At 32.1% G+C, this 23913-nt stretch overlaps 1 protein-coding gene across 1 annotated transcript in view; it reads right to left on the bottom strand.

Annotated features, from left to right (window-relative positions):
* LOC129219096 (ryanodine receptor-like) overlaps window positions 1–23913 on the bottom strand; it is a 295024-nt gene that overhangs the window by 218599 nt on the left and 52512 nt on the right. The window contains 1 exon segment of the mRNA XM_054853416.1: window positions 5552–5656. Within this exon segment, the coding sequence (XP_054709391.1) occupies window positions 5552–5656 (105 nt within the window).

Genomic DNA, 23913 nt, shown 5'->3' with positions numbered 1-23913 from the left:
TGAATAAAACTAGGTGACTGAATAGTCTGTCAGAAGTAAATGATTAGAAAGTTGAAAATAATTTTTCTTTTTACCTAATGGTTGCATGATCTTTCATGTTTCTTGCTGGTTATAAATATTTTTTCTAGTTATGACAAACAAGAACATGTATATTTTAAATATTTTCATCTGTGATTCATATTACTAGTACTGCATAGTTAACTGTACAAAAAACTCAACATATTTTCACGTTTAAAAAAATAAAGACACACAACAATTTAAAAAACATCCTGATGAACAGATGTTGGAAAAACACGTGAGTGCGCTTGGTTTGTGTATATTGCATCACAACAAATTGGATCCATTCAATCGGCCTTTAACAGTAGTTTGGGGTTAGTACACCACAATTTAATGACAAAAAGAGTAGCCATTTTTAGTTGAAAAAATTATTTTTCATTAAAAGATCAATTCTTAGACATTCAATATATAGTTGTAAATATAGGGTAAATTGGTCAAATTCTGCTCATGATGGTAATTCTGCGCTCACGTCTTCCCGTCCTCACATAACACACACAGCCGAGTGTACGTTAAAGTTTAAGAACCAGTTTTTATAAGAGCCAGGCAGATCAAATACATGCCATTTTTGATTTCGCTAAAACTTTTACAGTGGTTTCTTTGAATGATTTTAGAAGACATATATTTTTTCTTTTCTTCCAAAAAAATTTTTTGTAACCCACAAAAATTCTGAAAGTTGGTCCCAACTTAGGATTTTTCTCAAATCGACGTTTTTTAATATTCAATTATCTCTGCGCATTGAGCATCAGCAAAAGTAATCTTTGTGATTACAACATGATATTAGGTGCCTCAAATGAAATATATCGTAAATTTTATGGCTGACCTTCAGTGGACCATGGCAGGGGTGGCTAAACTGCGCCGAATAAAGTGAAAATGTGTCATGTTTGAGGCATCCTGGTTCCATGCACTGAGGTTTAACCATACTTTTTGCGAACAATTTGTTTAGTAATAGATATAAATTATTAAATAGGATTATATTAAACGCATGCTCACTGCTGCGAAAAAATAGCAGTTTTGCCATCAAAATATAATAAAAAGTGTACTTTTTAGGGGGTTGTATCTCAGTGTACTGAGGGTCAGTATAGAACTTACTGCCTGCATTTCAAACTAGAGTATGTATATTTTCACAATCAAGTGACAGAACTATGAGCAAATTCTTTTCAAGAACACAATACGTATTTCAAAACCAGTAAAATGAACTAACATGTCCGGGTTTAAACTTTCCTCCAGGGACTTCCAGATACTATTTAAAAAACTAGTACGATCAAAAACTTACCATAAAAGAGTTATAGACTTGCAAATAGACTGATTATGCTTACTCGCATGCTTTATACTATGATAACTGGAAGCAAAGTGAAAAAAAAAAAAAAAAACGGTTATTATTGCGGTAAAAACGTAAGTTATTTGTAACACTTTTTTGAAGGTGTTTTAGATATATTTTTAATTATTTTAATTAAGATAGCTTATTTTTCGTTTGTACTTTACGTTAGTACGTTGACATTCGTTTATTATCGTCGTTAATTATTTTCTCTGCACTAAACTACCATGATAGCAAACAATTACTAAGAAATATTTTATCACTTACGATAAAAGCAATGCTATTGACATTATAAAACAAGGTTATAGTTTCCTAACTGACTAGTGGGGCAGTAAAAAAAAAATGCAAGACAAAGCCTTGTAGCTAGAGTACAACTAACTGGATGCGTCTTTAACTCTTATGCAATTTCCTCATCTTGAAGTGCATTTTATGAGTCTGCAGAACCATTGCCTATAGTTATATCACTTGTTTGTGAAAAGACATACACTTTAGTTTGAAATGTAGGCACCAAGTTCTATACTAACCCTCAGTGCACTGAGATACAGGCCTCTAAAAGTACATTTTCTATCATATTTTGATGTTTTTCTTTCACTTTGCTTCTAGTTATCACATTATAAAGTATGCAAGTAAGCATAATCCGTCTATTTGAAAGTCTATAACTCTTTTATGGTAAGTTTTTGATCATACTAGTTTTTTAAATAGTATCTGGAAGTCCCTGGAGGAAAGTTTAAACCCGGATATGTTGACTGAATTGAAAGCTGAATAGTTCATTTTACTGTTTTGAAATACGTATTGTGTTCTTGTAAAGAAATTGTTCATAGTTCTGTCACTTGTTTGTTAAAATACACATACTCTAGTTTGAAATGCAGCCGCCCAGTTCTACACTGACCCTCAGTGCACTGAAATAAAGCCTCATGAAAACTGCACTTTTTAGCATTTTTCGATACAAAAACTGCCATTTTTGGCAGCACAGAGGGTGAGCCATGCAACTAATGAGGGTATTGAATGATTTATATATATTCTTACACAAATTATGTACAAAAACCTTGGTTGAGCCTGAATGCAGGGAACCAGAGCGCCTCAAACACTGCACTTTTTCATTTTCTTCGACAAAGTATGGCGACCCCTGAAAGGCTGCACTGAAAGTCAGCCACAAAATTTCAATATATTTCAATTTAGGTAGTAAATGTCATATTGTGAACACAAGAATATTTTTGGCTGATGCTAAATACACAGAAATAATCGCATTTTAAAAAACGCCGATTTGGAAAAACCTGTAAGTCGGGCTCCACTTCACGAATTTTTACAGGTCCCCAAAAAGTTTTTTTGGAGGAAAAGAAAAAATACAGGTCTTTAAAAGAATCCACAATAAAAATTTGAGCGAAATCAAAAATGGTGTATATCCGAACACCCCATTTCTGCCCGCTTCTTATAAAAACTGGCTCTTAACCACGGAGAGATGGCGGATGACCTGGAAGCGGAAACATCATTTGTATTATTTGTTATTATTTTGTAATAGATAGGATCAGCGAGAACGTGCCTCTTTCTACTCGGCACTTTCTGGCTATTCTTACAACTAAAAATGATACAAATTATGCTTCTGCTTCAAGGTCATCCGCCATCTCTTCGTGGTCAAGCCTTACTGCCATTTGTATGGGAGCTTACAAGCTTACTGTGAAGAAGACGACGGCATTGTGCTTGTTTGTTTTCCATTTATATGGGAGCTTGAAAGCTTACTGCGAAGAAGACGATGACATTATGGCTGTGTTTTTGTCTGGGGATTGATAATTAACTAGAAAAATTTCAACATTTATTTCTTTTGTTGAAGTAAATTATTAACGTTGTGTGGTTGGTTTTGCGTATTTACATCAAATGTACTCGAATCAAGCATGTTTTATGGAAACAGAACAGGGGGGGGGGATGAATGGACAGCATAGAATCTTCCATGCATTGAGTATCTGCCTTTGCAAATAACTCTGCGCAATCTGAGAGTAATTCTGAAAGTAATAATTTGCAAGATATTTGAATGTTACTATTAGTACAGATATTTCAATGTTCGGTTTTATGCTATCATAACTAAATAATTAATTAATTTATCGCCTTTATTTTCAAAAACCATTAATGACGTCCACGATTTGTTCCACAAATGTTCGCTCCTCCCAAGTTTTTACTTCCAAGCTTGAGAATGTTTCAGCTTCAGCATGGATGTTCAATAGTAGCAGTTTATAGCTTTTCTAAGATTTGATGGATAAATTAAATTTATTTTATGATTGGTTTAAGAAATTTCCCATTTCACTGACCTTTGACAATCATTCCAGCTACTTTCCGTAAAAACCCGACGAATACTTAGTAAATGGAATAATCCTGTTATCTCTACTTCCTCTTACGAGCCATAGACTCAACCCCGAGATTTGATTTTTTTTTTTGGTCCTCTGAACCCTTTTTCCTCAAATGAATCAAATAGAATCGCTTAATAAAAACTAGTCCAATAATTTTTATCCTGATTTGAAAATAAAAGAAGTGGAAAATAAATAATAGTCGCGCTTATAAAACCTCTTTTTCTCCCAGTTAAAATAAAAGTCGCTATCCAATAAAGTAATCAATAGAAAGAACATTCTACGAAGCTTTCGCAGTTTTTTTTTTTTTTTTTAACTTATATTGAGTAAAAAAAGTACTTCTCTTAGTGAGGTTTCTCAATGTTATTCTTTCTTTTGCACCATACATTTCTATTTAAAGCTTTTTTTTTAGTAGAAAACAGCATGAGTTCTGCGTGACGAATGACAAAATTACTTTTTTTTTCTTTCTTTTTTTTCTAAATAGATTTTCGTAATGAAGTAAAAATATTTGAAATTGCAGAATTCTTATAAGATTACATAATTGGGTAATTCTATGTATTTTCATCAGCTTCTTGAATTCCAAATTTTTCATTAATATAGTAGTACAGTATTAACAATTTAGAAAGATCAGTTCTTCCAAATTTAAAAGCGCTGTTGCCATCATTTCATCTCTCGTAGACTTATCATCCAAGCTGAACTGTCATAATATTTAATTAGCTCTGCAAAGTGCTGTCATTTTCATTCCTAGAATCTTTGCTTTTATTTTCTTATCATCATGATTTGAAGCTTTTTGATTACCTTAAGAAATAATATTTACCCTTTTTATAATATTACTTGAGCACTGTTTTAGCAGCTTAAAACTTTGAAAATCTACTGGAAATGAAATTTGCGTAAACTAAAACTATTTATATGTTTTAAATATTTGACCAAAGGCACAGTCACCGAGTATTTAAGGTAACCAATTAAACACTTGGCCTTTTTATTAGCAAAAACTCAAATGCAAAGCGTTTGGCCTATTGTTAATTCCGTAATAAATTTCCATTTGAATCGTGAGACTCTACATTCTTTAGCTGCACAATCTCTTTGTGAATCCATGGGGGTCTTGGACGCAAGGAAGTCATTAAGTAAGTGGTGTACATTTGCTTCATTGGTGAATAATTCACTTCGAAGATGATTGCCGTGAGTAAGGAGAACGGCTCAAAATATCCCAATCAAGTCTGGTATACTAAGTCTGGTACTGAGTATAATATCCAATGTCGCTCGTGCCCAGAAAGTAACGAAATACAAGCAGCCATTCATTGGTTCTTGTGGATTTCTTGCCCGCTGCACACTCTCGCACTGTCTTGTGCTCTCGGGCAAGAGTGTGGAGTAACAGAAAGTGAGGAACTCCCTTTCTCGGACTGTACGACGACCTAAGCGGTGCAAATATGTAAAATTGTTTCATCAGAAATGTGAAACTATCTGGAAAATTTACCACATGTTAGACTACTGTCCTCTTATACGGCCGTCTTCAGGTCTCCATCATTCAAAGGCTGTGGTTTTATCTCCCACTTGACGCTTCAATTCTTCTCAGAAGGTGTTTAAAACATACGACGCACTAATTTGCATACCTGTTATCACTTCTTGCAAATAGCAAAGTAAAAACGACTAGTACTTGATTGCTTACCTTATAACTACACGCGACTGAAAACATCGACTTTGTAATCTTTCCGATTTGTTTTCTTTTTTTGTAAAGACAACGGTACATACTTTAAAAATAAACTGAATATATTCTTACTGAGACTACTTCTTGTTCATCTGTATAAATTTATATAATACATATAATTTCAAATACTTAATTTACCTTGTCTGCAATGTTCTCCAAAAAACAATGCCTGTTGCCAAAGCCTTCGGCAGCAAGGCATACTCTTTCTCCGGTAGCTGTACATTGCAAGCATACCATGTCATCCTAAAAAAATATAGATTTGTGTGTGAAATTTTTGTAGTACAATAAATTAAACATCTCTCGCAGTAAAGAAATTTACAAATAGCAAATTTTTCTAACAAATTCATGCTTTAAAATATATCTATTGTTAACATTGGTAAAATAAAATTTCTACTTACTCAAAAAACACACAAAATACTATAATCATTAACGTTACGCTATATTTAGATAACACTTTCAGTTTTATATTAATAAATTACCACAGAACATACTCAAAGTTGCCGGTTCATTTAAAGAGCTCTGATAAAAGCTTAATCAATATCATAACTTTCAAAGAATGAATCGTTTTACTTAAAAGCTATTACGAATATTGGACGGGAAGTAAAGTTATTAACAGAGTCATTATGACCCTTGAAAATTGCTGCAGCGTAATAACTGCAAATGATAAACTCACTGTGAAAGTATTTCTAGAATATCCATATTTAGAAAATGACTGGAACTTAATATTAATAGGCTTATTATCAATCTATCTTTTTGTCAAGTTTTGTTTCCGAAAAGCATTTTTTTTAACAGAGTAACATGACATGAAGAGATATCAACCGTGTGTGTATTTCAGTGACACATAGTTAAAATAATGAGAAATATAGAATAGTATGACGAAAGTACGCAGAAATATACGTGCTCATGAATAATAAATACATTAATATTCAATGATAAGCTATTAATGCGTCCGTTTTCGGTTTTAAGCTCTGATTAGTGATAAGAAAATTCAAACTCCGTTTAAATATCTGAAATCAAATGATATCCCACGTGAATGTAGACTGAGACTTACACTGAACGTAATTCTGAAAGTTGGATAGTAACGACGCAATAATGTTACTGTTAACATTATTAAATAAATGAAATATGTAAATAAAGGTAAATCTTTCAGTAGCTAAAATTAAATGTTGGATTCTGCTGCCTGTTGTTGAATAAAAGATGACTTATTGAATTTGAGTACTTCTGGAAGTTGTGGATTTAGATATAATATTATGAATTGCAAAAATCTTAAACTATAAATAAGTTTCATCAAATTAACAATGGAAGATTGAAAAACGGATTGTAGTGCATTAAATTACCAGGTATCTTTTTATATCTTTTTCATAAACAAGCGTTAAAACCGGTAACTTATTCGTTAAAAATTTCATTTCAGTTAATTAATATGCAAATGATCGCATTATTACGTACGCACTCAACAACGCTCGTTAATCTTTTCGTTATTTTCCAAGTTTTGAAACAAAAATTTTTTGGAGAGAAGCAGATTCGCATAATTTCCTATTTTTAACGAATTTCTACATGCGTTATTGATTTTCGTTTCGTGTAAATGCATTTAACGATATGTTATATGTTTTGAAATTTACTTTCCGCATTTATGGAACCAGACCAGTTTTTCAGAGTGATAATCAATTTTGAGCATAATAAGACATCGAAATTGAGTAGATTAATGAAACGTTAAAATAATATATTAGAAAATTATCTGCTTACATATTTTCAATAATGCTCTTTAAATTGAGATCAAAAGGTTTTAATTTTACTGTTAAATTCACTGCTTAAAAATAACTCGTCGCGGGATTCATTTATACCTAAAAAATGCTGTGATGTGAAATGCATGGAAATAAATCCACACGCAATTTTTCATTATTTTGTATATTCACACAAATGTCCTTTTTTTCTATGATATTTTATTTCCTTTATCCTTCCTATATTATTGATCCTAGAAATTTGCTCCTGATTGCTTTGATTTAATTTCTTCAAGTACTATTTTTCTCATTTTTCTGAGAATAAAATAGGAGTGCAACACAAAAAGCATTGGAAATAATTGTATAAAATTTTGAAAAGTTTCAACTTTATTTGACACATAATTTAATACAAAACGGTTGTTTTCGAAATATGCCAAAATTTATATCCTAGTACATTTCAAATGAAATATCAATAGAGATATCTTAAAAATATTTTAAGTACATCAGAAGGGAGAAAATTTATTGCATGGAATTAAAACCAATGTCCTTTCTTTTTTGAACAAATCGCATTTAACAGAAGCTTACTGCCTTCATTTATGTGAATGTTTTCAGTCTCAAAAAACTTCATTACTTCCGCATCTAAAGCCTTAAAGTCATTGATATTTAAAATAATTAATATTTCCAATAATCGTAGATAATGGTCAGAAGCAGGGCTGCGAACTCTGGGGAAAAAATAACCAACTCCAGCTCTGGCTACGACTTTGGAAATTTTATAAACTCCGACTCCTTTACCCCAGAATCAGTCCGACTCCGACTCCAGCTCCGGCTCTGCAAGCACTGGTAGAGTTAAGGACTTTGAGAGAAAATGGCCGACTCCGACTCTTTCCCGACTCCTTTACCTCAAAATCAATGCGACTACGACTCCGCAGCCCTGGTCAGAAGTAGCGTGCTGTAAGTAGCAAAACTACTGTAGTCGCAACATTTTTTCGTAGTTTGTGGTATAACAAGCTGCTTTTTTTTTTTTTTTTTGGAAATTACTGTAATGAGTGGTGCGGTATAGAAAAAATTTAAAAAATGCTCATGTGGAGCAATTCCTGGCATCTACTTTCAACGTCAGTTTAGTAAATAAACAACTTTCAAACCAGTGGTTGGAAAAACTACATTTTTTTTTTGTAGCGAACTACAACTACTTCGTTACAAATGTAGTGAACTACAACTACAACTACTTTTTGTTATGTAATGTAGCAACTACAAACTATTTTTAAAATGCAGCAACTACAAACTATTTTTAAATGTAGCAACTACAAACTATTTTTAAAATGTAGCAACTACAAACTACTTTTGAAATGTAGTCGCTACTTCGCTACTTTTTTTAAAAAAAAAGGGAAGTGAAGAGCATATACACTAGGGTGTCCTAGAAAAAGTTAAAGTCGATTTTTCAAGTCGCATAGTGTCTTGTATTTTTCTTCTTGTGTCAAAACAATTGTGAAAAAAAAGTTTCACATAATTTGAACAACGGAAATCCTGCCGACTTGCATCTGAAAATGTTCACAATTTTTAAAGGACCACAAAAAATCGTTCTTAAATGGAATGAGTCCTTAAAAAGAATGCTTTTAGCACTATAGGGGAGCATACGGGACCGTGAAAAGCCGTCTTTAAATAATTCTTTTTCACTCCTAAAACTTAAGATTTCACGAAACATCAAGAGTTTAGGGAACAACTTGCTCAGAGTTTACCACTTAAACTTTTTAATCGAAAGCATAAATGAGTCAAAGTATTAGAAATATAAAATAAGAAGGAAAGAAATTGATTTATATTTAATTTTTTGATTCCTTAAGCCATAGAATTAAAAAAAAAAACATAAATGATTTGAACATATCCCTATTCAAATTGATAAAAACAACATTGATGAAGCACTGCTGCAAATTATTGCTTACACTTGTTATGGGGATAAAAAGAGCCTTTTTCAGTTAATGATACGTTAATGCTTTTTTCACGGTGTTTTTATCAGTTTTTTTTTCCAGCAAAAAGTATTGTTTTATTTCTTACATTCGTGTTCAGTTTGTTAAACTCATCCTTAAATCTTAAAAGTAAAAAATATAAATGAGTTTAACATCTGATAAAACTCACTTTTTTCAATGTAAAAAGGAAGTAAGGTAACCTTGTTCACTCTCCTTGTTCAATTAAATACATCCTACCTGAAATATTATTAGTATAAACTGAAAGTTCACTTGAAGAATCTTCCCTTTTTTTCAACAAATGAAAATACAAATTCACGCATACATGGCTTTAAACTGTTTACATCGCTTTCATATGCCAACAGAAACCTTTTTGTGTAATCAGTTTCAAAGAAAATACATTAAAATATCAATTTCCTAAGTAATGAATACAAACAACGGAATAATACATGCAGTCTTTACGTCCGCTTTTAAACTTGGAACTCTACCAAAAAGCTAGCTGTAGAAAATCTCTTGTATTTAGGATTTTCTCTCGAGGATTGCCAAAGTAACGCCCCACATTAGGAACTAAAACAGCTGAGGAGATTTGTAAAAATGAAAATTATACTAAGGCGTAGAGTGAATAACTTATTATTTGACATTCAGTTTTTGATATTAGATTCTCCTCTGTAAAGTTGCTAGACATCCCCCTTCCACAAACTGATAAGCAAAGCAGTCAGTTAAAGGGGGGGAAAAAACTTTTTTTTCTTAGTCTGGCTGTATTTTCATGCATAAAAGGGAAAGGAAACTCGTAAAAATTTCGACTTGAAAAGAGTACATTCATGATATTGAGACAACTTTGTATTGAAAGCACAAAATTATTTCGGGACCAAATGAAAATTTCAAGATAAAGGAATATTTGAGCAACAAGGCTTCGAGTTACCAAGAGTTGACTCTACTTATTTAAGTCATTGATTAAAATAACTGAAGCCACAAGCTTTCAAAAAAATTTTCGAACATAAAATGCTTCAACTATTGACGTAAACTGAGGTAAGTACTTTGTAAAATTTCAGCAATTATTAGCGATACAAGTCTTTTTACGTTTCGTATCTCCAATTTTATGCTTTGATATGGTACTCTTCACATTGAAACCGGCAAGCTTACAAGAGACATAAACCGGAGATATCAGTAATACATTGCAGTTCCCGCTATTAAAATATCACTGGTCATTAAAATAAACCGCTTTATTGCAACAAACCTCAAAAAGAAATATATGTGATGTAATATCATTGAACAATTCTCGGTAATCAAATCAACTTCAACACTCTTACGGAAATCAAGTTTTTAATTAAGTGTTTCGAAAAGTGCTCTCGTAATTTTTAATACTTTTTTTTTTTTTTGCGCTCAATCAGGAATTGCTAATAACTTTCACTTGACCGCAGTTGATGTTCCATTGATTTTTGGAACTGGGTCCCTGCGAACACCACTGCCCATCTGCAAGCAGGTCCCCTCGGCCTCCGCGAGAAGCACTGTCCACTGGCCTCCGTTTGGGCGGTAGCGTTTATGCCCTACACTCACACACACGCAAGCGCGCCTACACAAACATGCACACACACGCCTACACATGCACACCTACGGAGTTTGTAAGAAAAATATAGGTATTTTTATTTGTTTATTTATTTATTTTGCTGACATGACTGTACATCATAACGTGTGCAAATTGAACATGCTTGATAGTGATGAGTCTGACCTTGAACACGCACCTAGCGCCAGTAGCCTGCGAGCGTTTGTTCGTGCTAGCTCGTGTTTGGAGTGGATGCCTATCGAGTGACTCGGTACAAGCACAAAATGAAGCGAAAAATTGAACAGAGGTAAGCGATTAAATGTTGTTTTGGACTATTGAAATCGGCTATGGAGACGTTGGACATAATTTGCCAAGTGTTCAAGGGTGAAAGCATTCACGAAGTGTAGTTTTTATGTGGCGCAATCATTCAAAAATGGCTGAGAGAATGAGGAGGCCGAACACCGCGTTGGACATCCGTCGACATCAAGAACCAACAATAAAGTGCAATGTGTACGTGAAGGGCTGAATTCTGACCACCGGTTACGTGTGCGCTTGATCGCAGTTCGTATTGACCTTCATAAGAGAGTGAGTGCACACCATCCAAGGTCACCGATTCAATCGGTGGTCTAAGGTAACCGATTACCTGACAAAATACGGCATCCTTACGATTCCCCAATCCACTTACAGTCTCGATTTAGCACCAGCAGACTATTTCATATTCCCAAAAAATAAATTCTTCCTCAAGGGACACCGCCATGGGACCCTAAGTGCTATCAAAGAAGCTTGCACGCATGTGATTAAGGGCCTTCCGATCCGCCTATCAAGGAGCCTTCGAGTCGTGGAAAAGCCGCAGACAAAAGTGTGTCGACACTCAAGGGATGTACTTTGAAGAATTTGGATGCATTATAGAAAGATCTGAAATAAATCTATCTTTCCGAAACTTTTTCTAGTACTTTTTATTTTATATAAATCCTGTAGACACACACATGCCACTACCCCAGATTAGGGACATGCTCGCGGAAGTTTGTTGTGTCCTGGATGCTGTTTTTGTCCAAAGAGAGGATTGTGTAAAATCAAGAGGGTCGGGTATGAATAAAGTAGATTGTGGGTGACAGGAGCCATTTGTAGAAACTGGAAACCCAGCGAGTAGAGTCCTATCGCAACTCGTGATTGCGAAAAATACGATTTGGTGAATTTAAGATGTCAAAATTCATGTTTTTTGTGTGTGTCTGTCTGACAGAACAGTTATTCCATTTCGCCCACATCAAGTGACAATTCACTTTCCAAAGTAAAAACACCTCCAGTATCACCAGAACGTTCGTTTCGTACCGAAATCATGTTAGTAGTTAAATGACGGTGTTAGGTTTGACTTGTATGTCATATTCGACGTACAAAAGCAGTAATATTATCACGGTATCATACATGTGTTATGCGAACGTTCTATCTAGACGCACAAAAAACGCGCTACTCTAATTACTACTTTTGTCACCGTTTATCATTTTTCAAATTAGGAGTAAATATCTGTACCTCAGAGTCAGACAGACGTGTCCAAAAATTCTATTATTTTCCGTTTTTTTTTTTTTTTTTAATTTTTATTTATTTATTTATTTACTTTTGTGCATTGTATGTAGAAGTCTATTCCGCATCGAACCATGTGAACGTAATTCTTAAAAAAACAAACCTTTTCAATGTTTTTACGAGGGTTGAATGACCTCCCGTCCCATTCTTTGCTTGCGCCAAAAAAAAGTTTTTCCTCTCTCCTGTAAAATTAGCACACAGTGACTTAGCATATTGTGACTTACGTCCTTCAGGCTCTGAAGTACGTAAGTCACAATATTACTCCCAGCAAAATATGATCGCGATTGATCCTACAAGTGAATTTTGTCAAAAAAAAAATTCTTCATTGCATTGCACGTGCATGAGTAAGCCAATATTTGCACACTTCTAAACTTCTTCGCTAATAATGCTGTTTTTTTTTTTTTTTTTTTTTTTTTTTTTTTTTTTTTTTGTCCGCCACTGTATGTCACGTAATGGTTCGAAGTGGGTTAAAAGAGAAAATTTAAAGCAAAAGCTTACGTTTCTCAAGCTTGATTCATCATATTTAAATATTTTCTATACAGAATCGTTATCTGCTATTAATTAACTGTAAAGTTAAATTTTATTCCTCAGCGTAAAATTTTAATTTATCTAATAATTTGTATAGTGATACACGAAAGTAATCTCCAAGGGGCTTTTTCCACATATTTAAAGAGAACAAGTCTTTTACACGAATCGGCTTTCATTACTTGGAGAGAAACGTCGGTTTTTCGTACGTTAGGGGAATTCGTAACAAAGATTTCCTAACGTGATTAATATACACTCTTACGGAAGAATCCAGACGCCTTTATTGATCAGATAAAGAGCGCATCAACAAGTACTTGACGCAGAATCTATAAATCAATCACGTTCTTCTTAAGCACTACTTCTGCTTCTCAGCGGGACTTAAGCAAAATTATTTCAAAGGCATTTGACTTTAATGAGGTAGAAAAGCAACGCAGTTATTATTTTATGCTTTTTTATTTGCATTGCACAATGATATAATTAAAAACTGAGGATTTTTTTTTTTTTTAAAGCAAAACTTTCAAGGCTGAAAGCGAACTGCTGAAAATAACAAATAAAAAGAGATCATCTGGACAAAGACCTAAAGCAAGACAATGAAGAAAGAAATAAAAAATTTGTTTCTCCCCATTTGAAGTTTTTACAGTCAAGGATCGCAGTTTTGAAGTGTGTTGCTTTTTATTTGAAACGTTATGCTTTATCATTTCATATTTTTATGCTCTAATGTATTTATTCCATGTTTCTAAAGGTTGAAATTTTGGTTACTTTAAGGTTACATCTTTTCAGACATTTTTTCACACTAATAAATTGTAATATTTCAAACGTTACACTGTAAAACACAAGGTAATAATCAAACATTAAATTAAATCCGCAGTAAGAAGTGTGTAGAATTGTAACAAAATAAAACATGCAATGTAAAGAATGCGAAATATGTATGGATAAAAAAGTTCAAATCATGAATGACGGGTACGAAATATCGCATTTTTCCATTGTTTGTGAACTCCAACAAACGCAGAAAAGGTAACATTTGCAAAAAAAAAAAAAATGCGAAGAAAAGATTTATCGCCTGCAAAGAAAGAGGAGGCAGAGGGTAAAAGAAGAAAGTTTACGATTTGAATTGAGGTTAGCCTTTCGAGTTCATTCATTACTCAAGTTCAATTTACATAAGAGTTCCGAACAAGCCCGTTTTTAAGTAGAAACATCCGCTAACTCTTGTTATAATTGATTTATATGTACAGCTGTGGTTTCAACGTTAAATTACAAACAGAATCGAACCGGCTTTTTTAATTAATATCTCCGTTAGTTACTCTTGATTTAAGTTCAGTCTTAAATGTTTAAACAACTTTTAGACATTTAAGTTTTGCTATGTTACTATATTTTGTTATTTTTAAGTTATTTATTATTCTTCCTTCTCTCTTGATTATAAGTTGTAATATGCTTTTGAGAATGTTAAATTAAATATTGTTTCCTTCATTTGAATTTGCAATTTGTGCTTAAAGCTTCCACTACTCTTCCTCAGTCCAACAGATACAGCATAAAGATAGGAGGTAATAAATCAGTTATATGAAAAACTGGTTTTTTGACACCTGGCTTTACCTGTAAATTCCTGAAGTTGTCGTGGAAAAAGCATAAAAATAAATATGCAGTATCTTTCAGAAGTTTTGAGATGACATATTTCTCTGGCCTTTTCTATTTGCAAAATTTATTTTTGATGAAAATTAGTTTTTGATAGCTCTGCTAATCCTACAAGTCGTACGACTAACAATGTGAGTGAAAATTGCAAATTTCAAACAATTCCAAAAGTAAATTTGAAAAATTGAAACCTTAAATCTTGAGACGGTATGAAAAAATTCAGTTTCTAGGTATGTTAAAATATGTTAAATACTTATTAAATTTATGGGATATTATCACTCAAACAAGATCTCCGCTTTCTCTGAAACTGAAGCAAATAACTACATGCAGAAAATGTTGGTTTAAGCATCTACACATCAGCTTTTAGATTTCTATTTCTTTATTTTCCTTCTATACGAGCTGTATGCAAATGACTTTCTAATTTCGATAATTTTGCTCATGCCTGCAGAATAGTATTACGTAGTCATATTCCCAGGATGTTGTAGAGCATAAGTCCATAGTTGACTCAAACAAAAACGCTAATCGAAGAAGCAAGGAGGGTTGAATGTATTTTTGGAAATACATTGCCACTATATATTTTTATATCTATTGTCTCAATAATGACCCTGATTTTTAAATGATTCAATAAAGTAGTTTTAATATAACTCTAAAGACTCTTTAAAAAACACTCACACACACGCACATATGCCCGAACTAGCAAAAAAAAAAAAACTTTACTCTCTTGCTAATGCTTGTAGCTATATGGGCAATTATCTAGAAGTGTTACTTTGCATCCCAAACTTTTGAATTTTTCAACTTTTCACAAGGGGTGAATTATGGCTTTTTTAGAAAAAATAGATGCATTTTTGTTAAATTGCAAAAGTTCGGGAAGCATCTTCATTTATCTGATTTATTTAGAGATATTGAGGGTTAAATTTGTAAATTTGACAAATTTTATTAACGATTTTTTTTTAGATTTCCTAGGTTTTGGTTCATGAATCAAATCATTAATTAGTTCTTCATCAAATTTATTTTCAAAAATCAAATCAAATACATTGAAAATGCTAAGGCATTGAAAAATTTAAAAATACTCATCAACTAATTTTTCTAATGATTTTTGATTAAACTTATGGAATAAAACATCCACAGTTTATAAAATTAACTTTCAAAAATCAAGCATCTTAATATTAGAAATTATTCAATTAATTGTTCCAATATATTTTTTTAAGTAGAATCACTCATAACATGATAATAATCCGTTAGCTGGCTTATTTACTTAATACTGTTATTTCTTCGCCTTTTATTTGGATAAGGGCAATAAAAATTAAGAACATATGGACATCTTGAAACAAGGAAGCCGCGAAAGAAAGTACAATAAGAATTCGGTGAATGGCCGTCGTAGCTCATTATCGTATAGATCCAAAAATATCTTTATATTGATTAAAGAAAAAGATCTGTCATAAATCATTCTTTTTTCTGACATTTTTATTAGCTAAAAGCCTCGTTGTTTTCCTCTTTTTAGACTTTTACCGCCTTCATTGTTGTTACAATACTTTCATGTTGTCCGTTCAGAAGAAACATGACAGAAAGTTGATGATCAAACTTTTATAATTATATTTTTACCAGATGGAGAGCAAGAAGTATGAAAAATATCAGGTCAACTCTATGATATTTCCAGCTATATGTTTTCAATTTATGCAGCGAAGAGATATTTTTGTTTAATAGCTGAATAAACTGGTGGATAAAAGCATGCCTAAGAATTTTTGTATTTACTTTTATCAGAACTGAACTCAATTTAACGTTTTTTATTAAGGTGATAAAAGGGAGGATAAATAATAGAAAACAAAAACATAGTTTTAAATTCAAGAAAACTCATCAGTTAAATTAAAATATTAATGTAATCAAAAAATGTGTAACTTTATTATTTCATCATTAAGTGAAACCTGGAGAAAGTATAAACTCAAAGGTAAAAATCCTAGATTACGGTTGAGTTAAGTTCGAATGAGTTAATTTAAAGCCAAAGCATGAACTAATGTTGCCATCAGTGATCGTTATCTGATTTATTTTTTTTAATTAACGACAAGCATTAAAATACACTGCTAGAAAAAAATATAGATTTAAAAAAATTTAACTTTGTTTTAAACATAACTTTACACAGTTTAGTGTTATTTTGTTAGAGTAGATGAATAACTAAAATAATCCTAAATTCAGAATAACTCATTAATTTAATAAAACAATCATTATAATCTAAACAAATTACAACTTTAATATACTATTATCATTACGTGAAACCTAGGCAAAAGTATTTGGTCAAAGAAAAATATTTCCTGGATTACAGTAAAACTGTATGAGTTAAACTCGAATAAGTCCGCTTGAAACCATAATATGAATCAATGTTGCCATTAGCGATTTTTAGTTAGCTGATTTTTTAAATTAATGACTAACTACGAAAATATGAATAAAGACTGCAAATTCTTGCGGATGAAATTATGCATTTCTGGTTTAATCATCACAAATGCTTTTTAAGGCTGAAAACTAAAACAGACAATTATAATTTCGACTTTTTTTTTAATTATGTCAAATGATAAAATACGACGTTAAAAAATTTTGGTAAATTGCCCTTTTGCTATATATATATATATATATATATATATTGTGACGGATCCGGTGCGACTTCCAACTTTCTTGAAAGGACGACACAGTTCTTGATTAAGAATACAGGAAATTTATTTACACTATGTACAGGGAAGATCGTCAACAACTGCTAAATTAATCATCAGCAACTAAGCAAATATCACACAACACCGTAAACTCAACGGTTACACACGTATTTACTTCCAAATACGAAAAACAACACAGCGAAATGCCTCGCAATAAACAAAGCTAATACACTCTCCGTACAAATTCTCAATCGAAACTGACTCTTTATCATGCGTAACGGTTTTTTTATACACACCGAAAGAGATCTCTCAACTATTCCAGAAAATGCTACACCGTTCCACACTTTCTTATTTCTTTTCATTCACAAATCTTATCAATGAAAAAATAGGGGGCCATATACTTCAGCCGAATGTATAGGGGCTGTATATTCATTACGGGAAACTATTTACAGGTTACGTTACTACAATAATTACTATTTACAGAATTTGTAACAATATATATATATATATATATATATATATATATATATATATATATATATATATATATATATATATATATATATATATATATATACCGTCATTTTCCAATATTGTTTTTTGTGAAGGGAAAATATTTTTCCTACTTATTTGATTTTATGTTCAAAATTGTTTGAAATTCTTGAATGCATGCTTTCCGTCTTATTGAGTCGCTGAATACCGTTTTTCTTACATTGAAATTCATAGGATTTTAAAATGCCTAGAGTTTAAACTCTTACATATAACGAGAGGTCAAAATTATGACCTGAAGAGATTAGGAAAAACCTAACCCCCAAATACAAGCCAAATGCAAATTCAACACATTTTCCCTCACTTCTTTTGAGCATTTAACTAAAGCAGCAGTTTGGCCTTGGGTTTTTAAACACCATTGAAGACCATAACTTTGGACTATTTGGGGCAGTGAGAAGCAAGGGGATGTAAGTGCCAAAATTAAAAATTGGGGGAAAATCAGCATAAATGGTAGGAGAACCTCTCCTCTGCTTTGGGGCAAGAGATTGTACTTACAGCCTTGGAAGGTGTTTCTGTACAGGCTGGTTTAGAAAAAACTTTCAATGATAGCCTTCCTAGGATTGGAACTACGCGTTAAACGCGCGATTTAAACGCGTTTTACTCTAGACTTTAAAAAGTCTACTTGCATCCCTATTCTTCTTACGACCTCATTTTTCCTTTTGTAAAAAGTTAAAACTTTTAACATTTCAAAATCTGCTGCATCGCAAACTAAAAATAACAGTATTTAAAGACTCAGCAAAATGCATTTAAAACAATTATATTTTTCTGAACATAAAACTGCTCATCAAAAAACTAATTTACGTAACTATGTATTTAACAAAATTGAAGCCAAACATTGATGAACTTTGTGAACAAAAACCCAGCCCTCCCGCTATTTCTTTCCTTAGACTTCTTTCAATTTTACGTCTAATTGATGAAAACATTGTAATAAAAAGGTCGAATTTCTCGATTTTAATTCAATTTATCAATTTGTATTTAAACTAACTAATGTAACGCATTTAAAAAAAAAAAACTAAACTTTTTTTATTGTAGTGGTTTGTATAATTAATGATATACAAAAACGGTTGAGTTAGGAAAAACAGAGAACACCGTTGTATAGAATAATATTGCACAAGCAGACGTCAAAAACACAAATAAAATACATTCAGCAAAAAAATAAGTAAACTTCACACTCTCCACACGAAACGTATCGCACGCTACTTTATATCGAATTAACCGAAAGTACTAAAAGGTAAACAGAAAATGCAAATGATCGTAGATAATTTGATTCGATTTTACTTTTACTTATAATGCCTAATATACGAAGAGTTCACTTATATGCATTACGTGTCAAACAACAGATGCCGCAAACATATTAATTTACAATCAATAATATCCTGGGATGCTTCCAGATGTTATCGTGGTGTGTGTTATGTTGGGACGGTATCACTGAATTTTAACGTTGTTCCAATTCGAGCAAGTACTTGCTTAAAATAGGATTCATTTTCACTCTATTGTATCGAGTAGGAGAAAGGGTACATCAACTGACATTATTGTTTGTTCATTAACTTCGTTGATTTGTTAACATATGCTTTCTTAAATAACTGGGTAGGATGCAAGATGATATAGTTATCTAGTTATGATTTAATATAATCAACAGTACGAATATTAATCAACAGTAATCAATAGTATGACAATTGGAACGAATGTTTTTTTTTAAAGAAAAGAGGAACATAAAAAAGGCTCCTTTTTTGCTGCTTTTTATATTTTACATTTAATCCTACTAGGTACTAGAGCAACAAGTTAACATAAAGAAACTCACAGAACATTTAGTAATAACAAAATACAATAAAATAAATAACAAAAAAGATAAATTAATTTGAATTTTGGCTTCTTGAATTCAAATTATATTTTTCGCAATCACGAGTGTGTGTGTGTATAGGAATTTGTATGTATGCGTGTGTGTGTGTAGAGGAATTTGTATGTATGCGTGTGTGTTTGTGTCTGTATGCAGGCATGAGTGTGTAGGTGTGTGTGTATGTATGCGTGTGTGTTTGTGTCTGTGTGCAGGCATGAGTGTGTGTGCATGTGTGTGTGCAAGTGTGTGCGTGTGTGTTGTGTCTGTGTGCAGGCATGAGTGTGTGTGTGCGGGTGTGTGTATGTATGTGTGTGTGCAGGTGTGTGTATGTATGCGTGTGTGTAGGATATGGGCGCAACCTGGAGACGGTTTTCGCTAGAGGAGCAGCATTGTGAGGCCGGTCGACGGTGGTGCTGCAGAGGGTGCTAGTGGGAAAATAAAATGATAGGCCGCCAAAACAGTCAAACGAAAGCAATAAGCAATCGTGTTTGCTCAAAAATGAAAAAGCATACAGAATTTCTTTTATTTTCTCGGAAATATTTCTACCTCTTTACGCCTTCAAACTGTTGATTTAATTTGACTCGAATTTACATCTCATGCATTTCCTTTGCCATGTACGATACGTCAATGAGTTAATTTAAAATCCGTGCGTCAAATATGCGTTGCAAATAGTTTTGTTTATTTCCGAATTGGAACTTTAAAAAAATACTTCCTCGACTTCGTGGTTTTCTATTACGAATTGCAAAAGAACGCGGTTTTATTTTTCTTTTAAGATTGTTTCCAGAATTTAAATTATCTGTCCAAACAAAGAGGAGGGAGGTTCAAGAAATGTTGTGTATTCATGTTTATCAATAATTAAGTTTTCAACATGCTGCTATAAACATTTAGGAATTCTTAAGAAATAGAAACACAAACATGATTACATAGAATCCTTATCAATACATAAAGTTATAAGCTTTAGAACTAAAATCATCCAGATAAAACTGGTACTTAATCACAATTTGGCTCAGATTATGCTGGCATTTTGCAAAATTTTCATTCATTTCATGTCTAAAATAATAAAGAAGCCAAGAAAATTGTGTTACTAACTGTGCTACTAACACAGAAGCTGAAATTGTGAAAACAAATTGAAAACTAGCACCATTTTGAATGTATTCAGTTCCTGTACCATTAAGTATACTGCCGTGCTAAGCACAGATGTGGTATCTGCACATATTATCAAAATTGAGTTATTGTCACCAGGTGGTCGTTAGTAATTTGATTTACCTAAATATCAAGTTTTTTGGCGATTTGTAAACGCGAATTATTAAAAAAAGCTTTAAGAAAAAAGTCGTAACTGCAAATTTGCTTAGTTTGCTAAGGCAATTTGAACGTAAGTGACCAATACTAAGCCTTTAATGTGGTATCTGCGCAGTTACCACTTTTTTCCTTAGTAATTTGTAGATACGACTTTTATACCTTAGTAAAGCAGCAAATTTAATAATGTAGCAGTTAATTGTAACACGGAATATTAAAATTAGTTTACCGTTGAATAGTTGATACAGGGTGATAACAAAAACTAATACAACTTGGCATAATTGTTAAAGTAAATATTCAGCTTTTTTTATTTAAATGGTTATTTAAAATGCGAATTCTAAAAATGAAATGGATGCAAAATATTCACTAATTCTTTCATGCAAAAAACGCATTTCATTCTACGGCCAGTAATATTTTTATTTAAGTATCGTCTGCTGCCAAAATTATCTTCATGCTCGGTAAAAATGAATCTAGAAAATAAAACATTATTAAAAAACACATTCTTTGAATATAAAAAACAGAAAATTGTTATGGATTACAGTTTTAACTGTCTGGAGTTTTGAAAATGGTATCTTTCAGAAGATAGATTCTGTTAGATTTGTATTACTAAATAAAGCGAAGCAGCTAAGTCCAAAGAAAGTAGATGTTTTCAGTATTATTTAATGATACATTGAGCACGTTTTACTAAGCTACTTTTGTCGTATCTTTCCCCTAAAAATGCCTAGTAGTTGTCACTTACAATGCAAATAGCTTAATATATGGAAAGGTTTTGAAAAAAAATTTGTCGTAACTACATTTATTAATTTTAAATTAAGATTTTTACAAAAATACTCTCTTACAGTTTTTAGATAAGTTATTTACGAAACAACTACCGCAAGTTTAGCATTTAATTAAGTCATAAATCAAAGAAACGAGTTGTAAAACTTTAATCATCAATTTCTCATTTTGAGCTCTACTGCAGATACCACATCTGTGCTTAGCACGGCAGTATATACCTTTTATCAATACAAAATGAATTTTGCATTAAAACGGAATTTCCGCTGGGAAAGAGAAATAGTTTCTAAATTTAGAATTTCATAACTTCTGACTATGACAGACTCAGAATGGCATTTCACAACTCAATTTTTCTGCTAGAGCTTTCAAAGAAAATCCAAATATCCATATCCTGAAATTATAAAAATCCTTTATCCTCCGAAGAGTAGCTCTTATCCATTATTTTTCATCAAATATTAATAGCACTACATTTTACTTCTCCTTAACTTGATAAAATTCTATTTATATCTTTTGAGAGGGTTATAATTTCGCACAGAGGTTTGTGTCCAATAATGAAGAAATATTCCGCTTTCTCTCTTTTCTTTTTAGACTCGTAAACCAAATCTTTAAAATATAATATACTTGTTCAGCTGGTTTGAGAAATCTCTCTCAAGTGTAATATAGCGGAATACAATATTATACGCTCATGATTTTTTTAAAGAGTCAGTTTGCTTAAAAACAAGGTGAAAAAATTCTATAGCTTTTTCGTCAAAAGCATTGTAAACGCATTTATTATTAAAGAATTCATATATATTCCTACATCTCTTATTTCCAAATTTCAAAGAGTGGCAAAATTTTCAGAGAGTTGACCGAAGCACAAGCTTTAATATTTAATTGTCTCCAAGTGGTGAAATTCGTACTATATTTAACTGATTTTAAGAATTGCTGTATTTTCTTTTAGAAGCATACCTCAACACGTATCTATTTCTTTTAAAGATGATTTCAATCGTCAAGCAAATTACAAATAGCATCAATTTTATTGCGCAAACTGGTGATCTTACGTTACAACGAAATCATATTGGTCAACGTGATACCTTTCGACGCACAAGTAAAAAGTACATTAAAGTAAGAAAAACAACGTTAAAAAAAGCACAAATTTGCCAATTACAGCAGGACACGTGTTTCGGCGTTACAGGGAAAGCCTTTTTCAATGCAAAAAGTAATGAGCTTATGGATGAAAAGACATCCGACAAAAGCCAAGAGCAGATAAGCATGCAGCTTAAAAGATAAAAATAGCGGATTAGCAAAACACCAATGAGGAAATTATAAACCGATCAGGAACCAATAGGAATGCAAGCAATGGCCAAGAGCTTTCTCTTAGGTAGGGAACCCAGAAAGAAAGAATTGGACAAAGATTAAGCCGAAGCTTAAACAAAACGAAAATGTCGGTAACCGTGAACCGCAAGAAAGGAAAAGCTGAATGGAAGAAAAAAACAATACGAAATAAAGTAAACAGAAAACAAATATTCGAAAAAAGGAAAAATAAAGATAAATAGAAGAAAATGGGGGGGGGGGATGTCAACAAGACAAAAAAGGTAAAAATAAACAAAGGAAAATAGATAAAAATGAATGGGGAAAAAGGGGGGGATAGGGAAAGGACAGTATTAAAGATATAGGAGCCAAATGTTGAAAAAATATGGAACTGCTTTAAGATCATTAACTAAGTTAGAACTGTTCCTCAAAATATGAAAAAATTCCCAAAAGTCAAGATCTGATGAATTGGGGCATTTTTGGATAATCTGATAAGAGTTAAAATCAAAAGAGGTATTCGAATCCCAACAATATTGAGCAATACTAGACTTATTTAATTGTTGTTTTTTCACATAATTTTGATGCTCTTTCAATCTAATTTTTAAAGCACGCCGAGTCTGTCCAATATAGGCAAGTTTACAGCTACAATTAATTCCGAAACACGTGTCTGCTGTAATTGGCAATTTGTGCTTTTTTAACGTTGTTTTTCTTACTTTACTGTTTTGCACAAAGGTATTCATTTATCTTAAAACGTACATGTATTTTGAATTTTAAAATAGGACAAATGTTTAATGTTATAAATTTCGTAGAGCTATTTAGCATTTTTGTATGATATGAAAGCATGATGTATTTTAAAACGATTATCCGTCCACTATTTTTTGACACTATTTATAAGAAACTTGCTGAGAATGCCCTCACTGTTAAACAAAAATTAGATAAATAAGAAATTAAATAAATAATCAAATAAAAAAATATATAAAAAAACTTTAACGTTTCACTTTTCACGTGGTATTTTCTCCTATCAATATCTCACCTTTCTGCGGTTAAAAATCTCATACATGGCTTGAAATGTTTTGATATTGATCAATTGACAGGAAACAGGAAAATGTAAGTATAAAGTGAAAATAATTAACTGAAAAGCATTGAAAGTTTAACAGATTATTGAAC

Source organism: Uloborus diversus, chromosome 3 (genome assembly GCF_026930045.1).
Source record: "Uloborus diversus isolate 005 chromosome 3, Udiv.v.3.1, whole genome shotgun sequence".
In the NCBI taxonomy this organism is placed as follows: Eukaryota; Metazoa; Arthropoda; class Arachnida; order Araneae; family Uloboridae; genus Uloborus; species Uloborus diversus.
The sequence above is the reverse complement of the archived record's forward strand: the minus strand, read 5'-3'. Positions and strand labels throughout refer to the sequence as shown.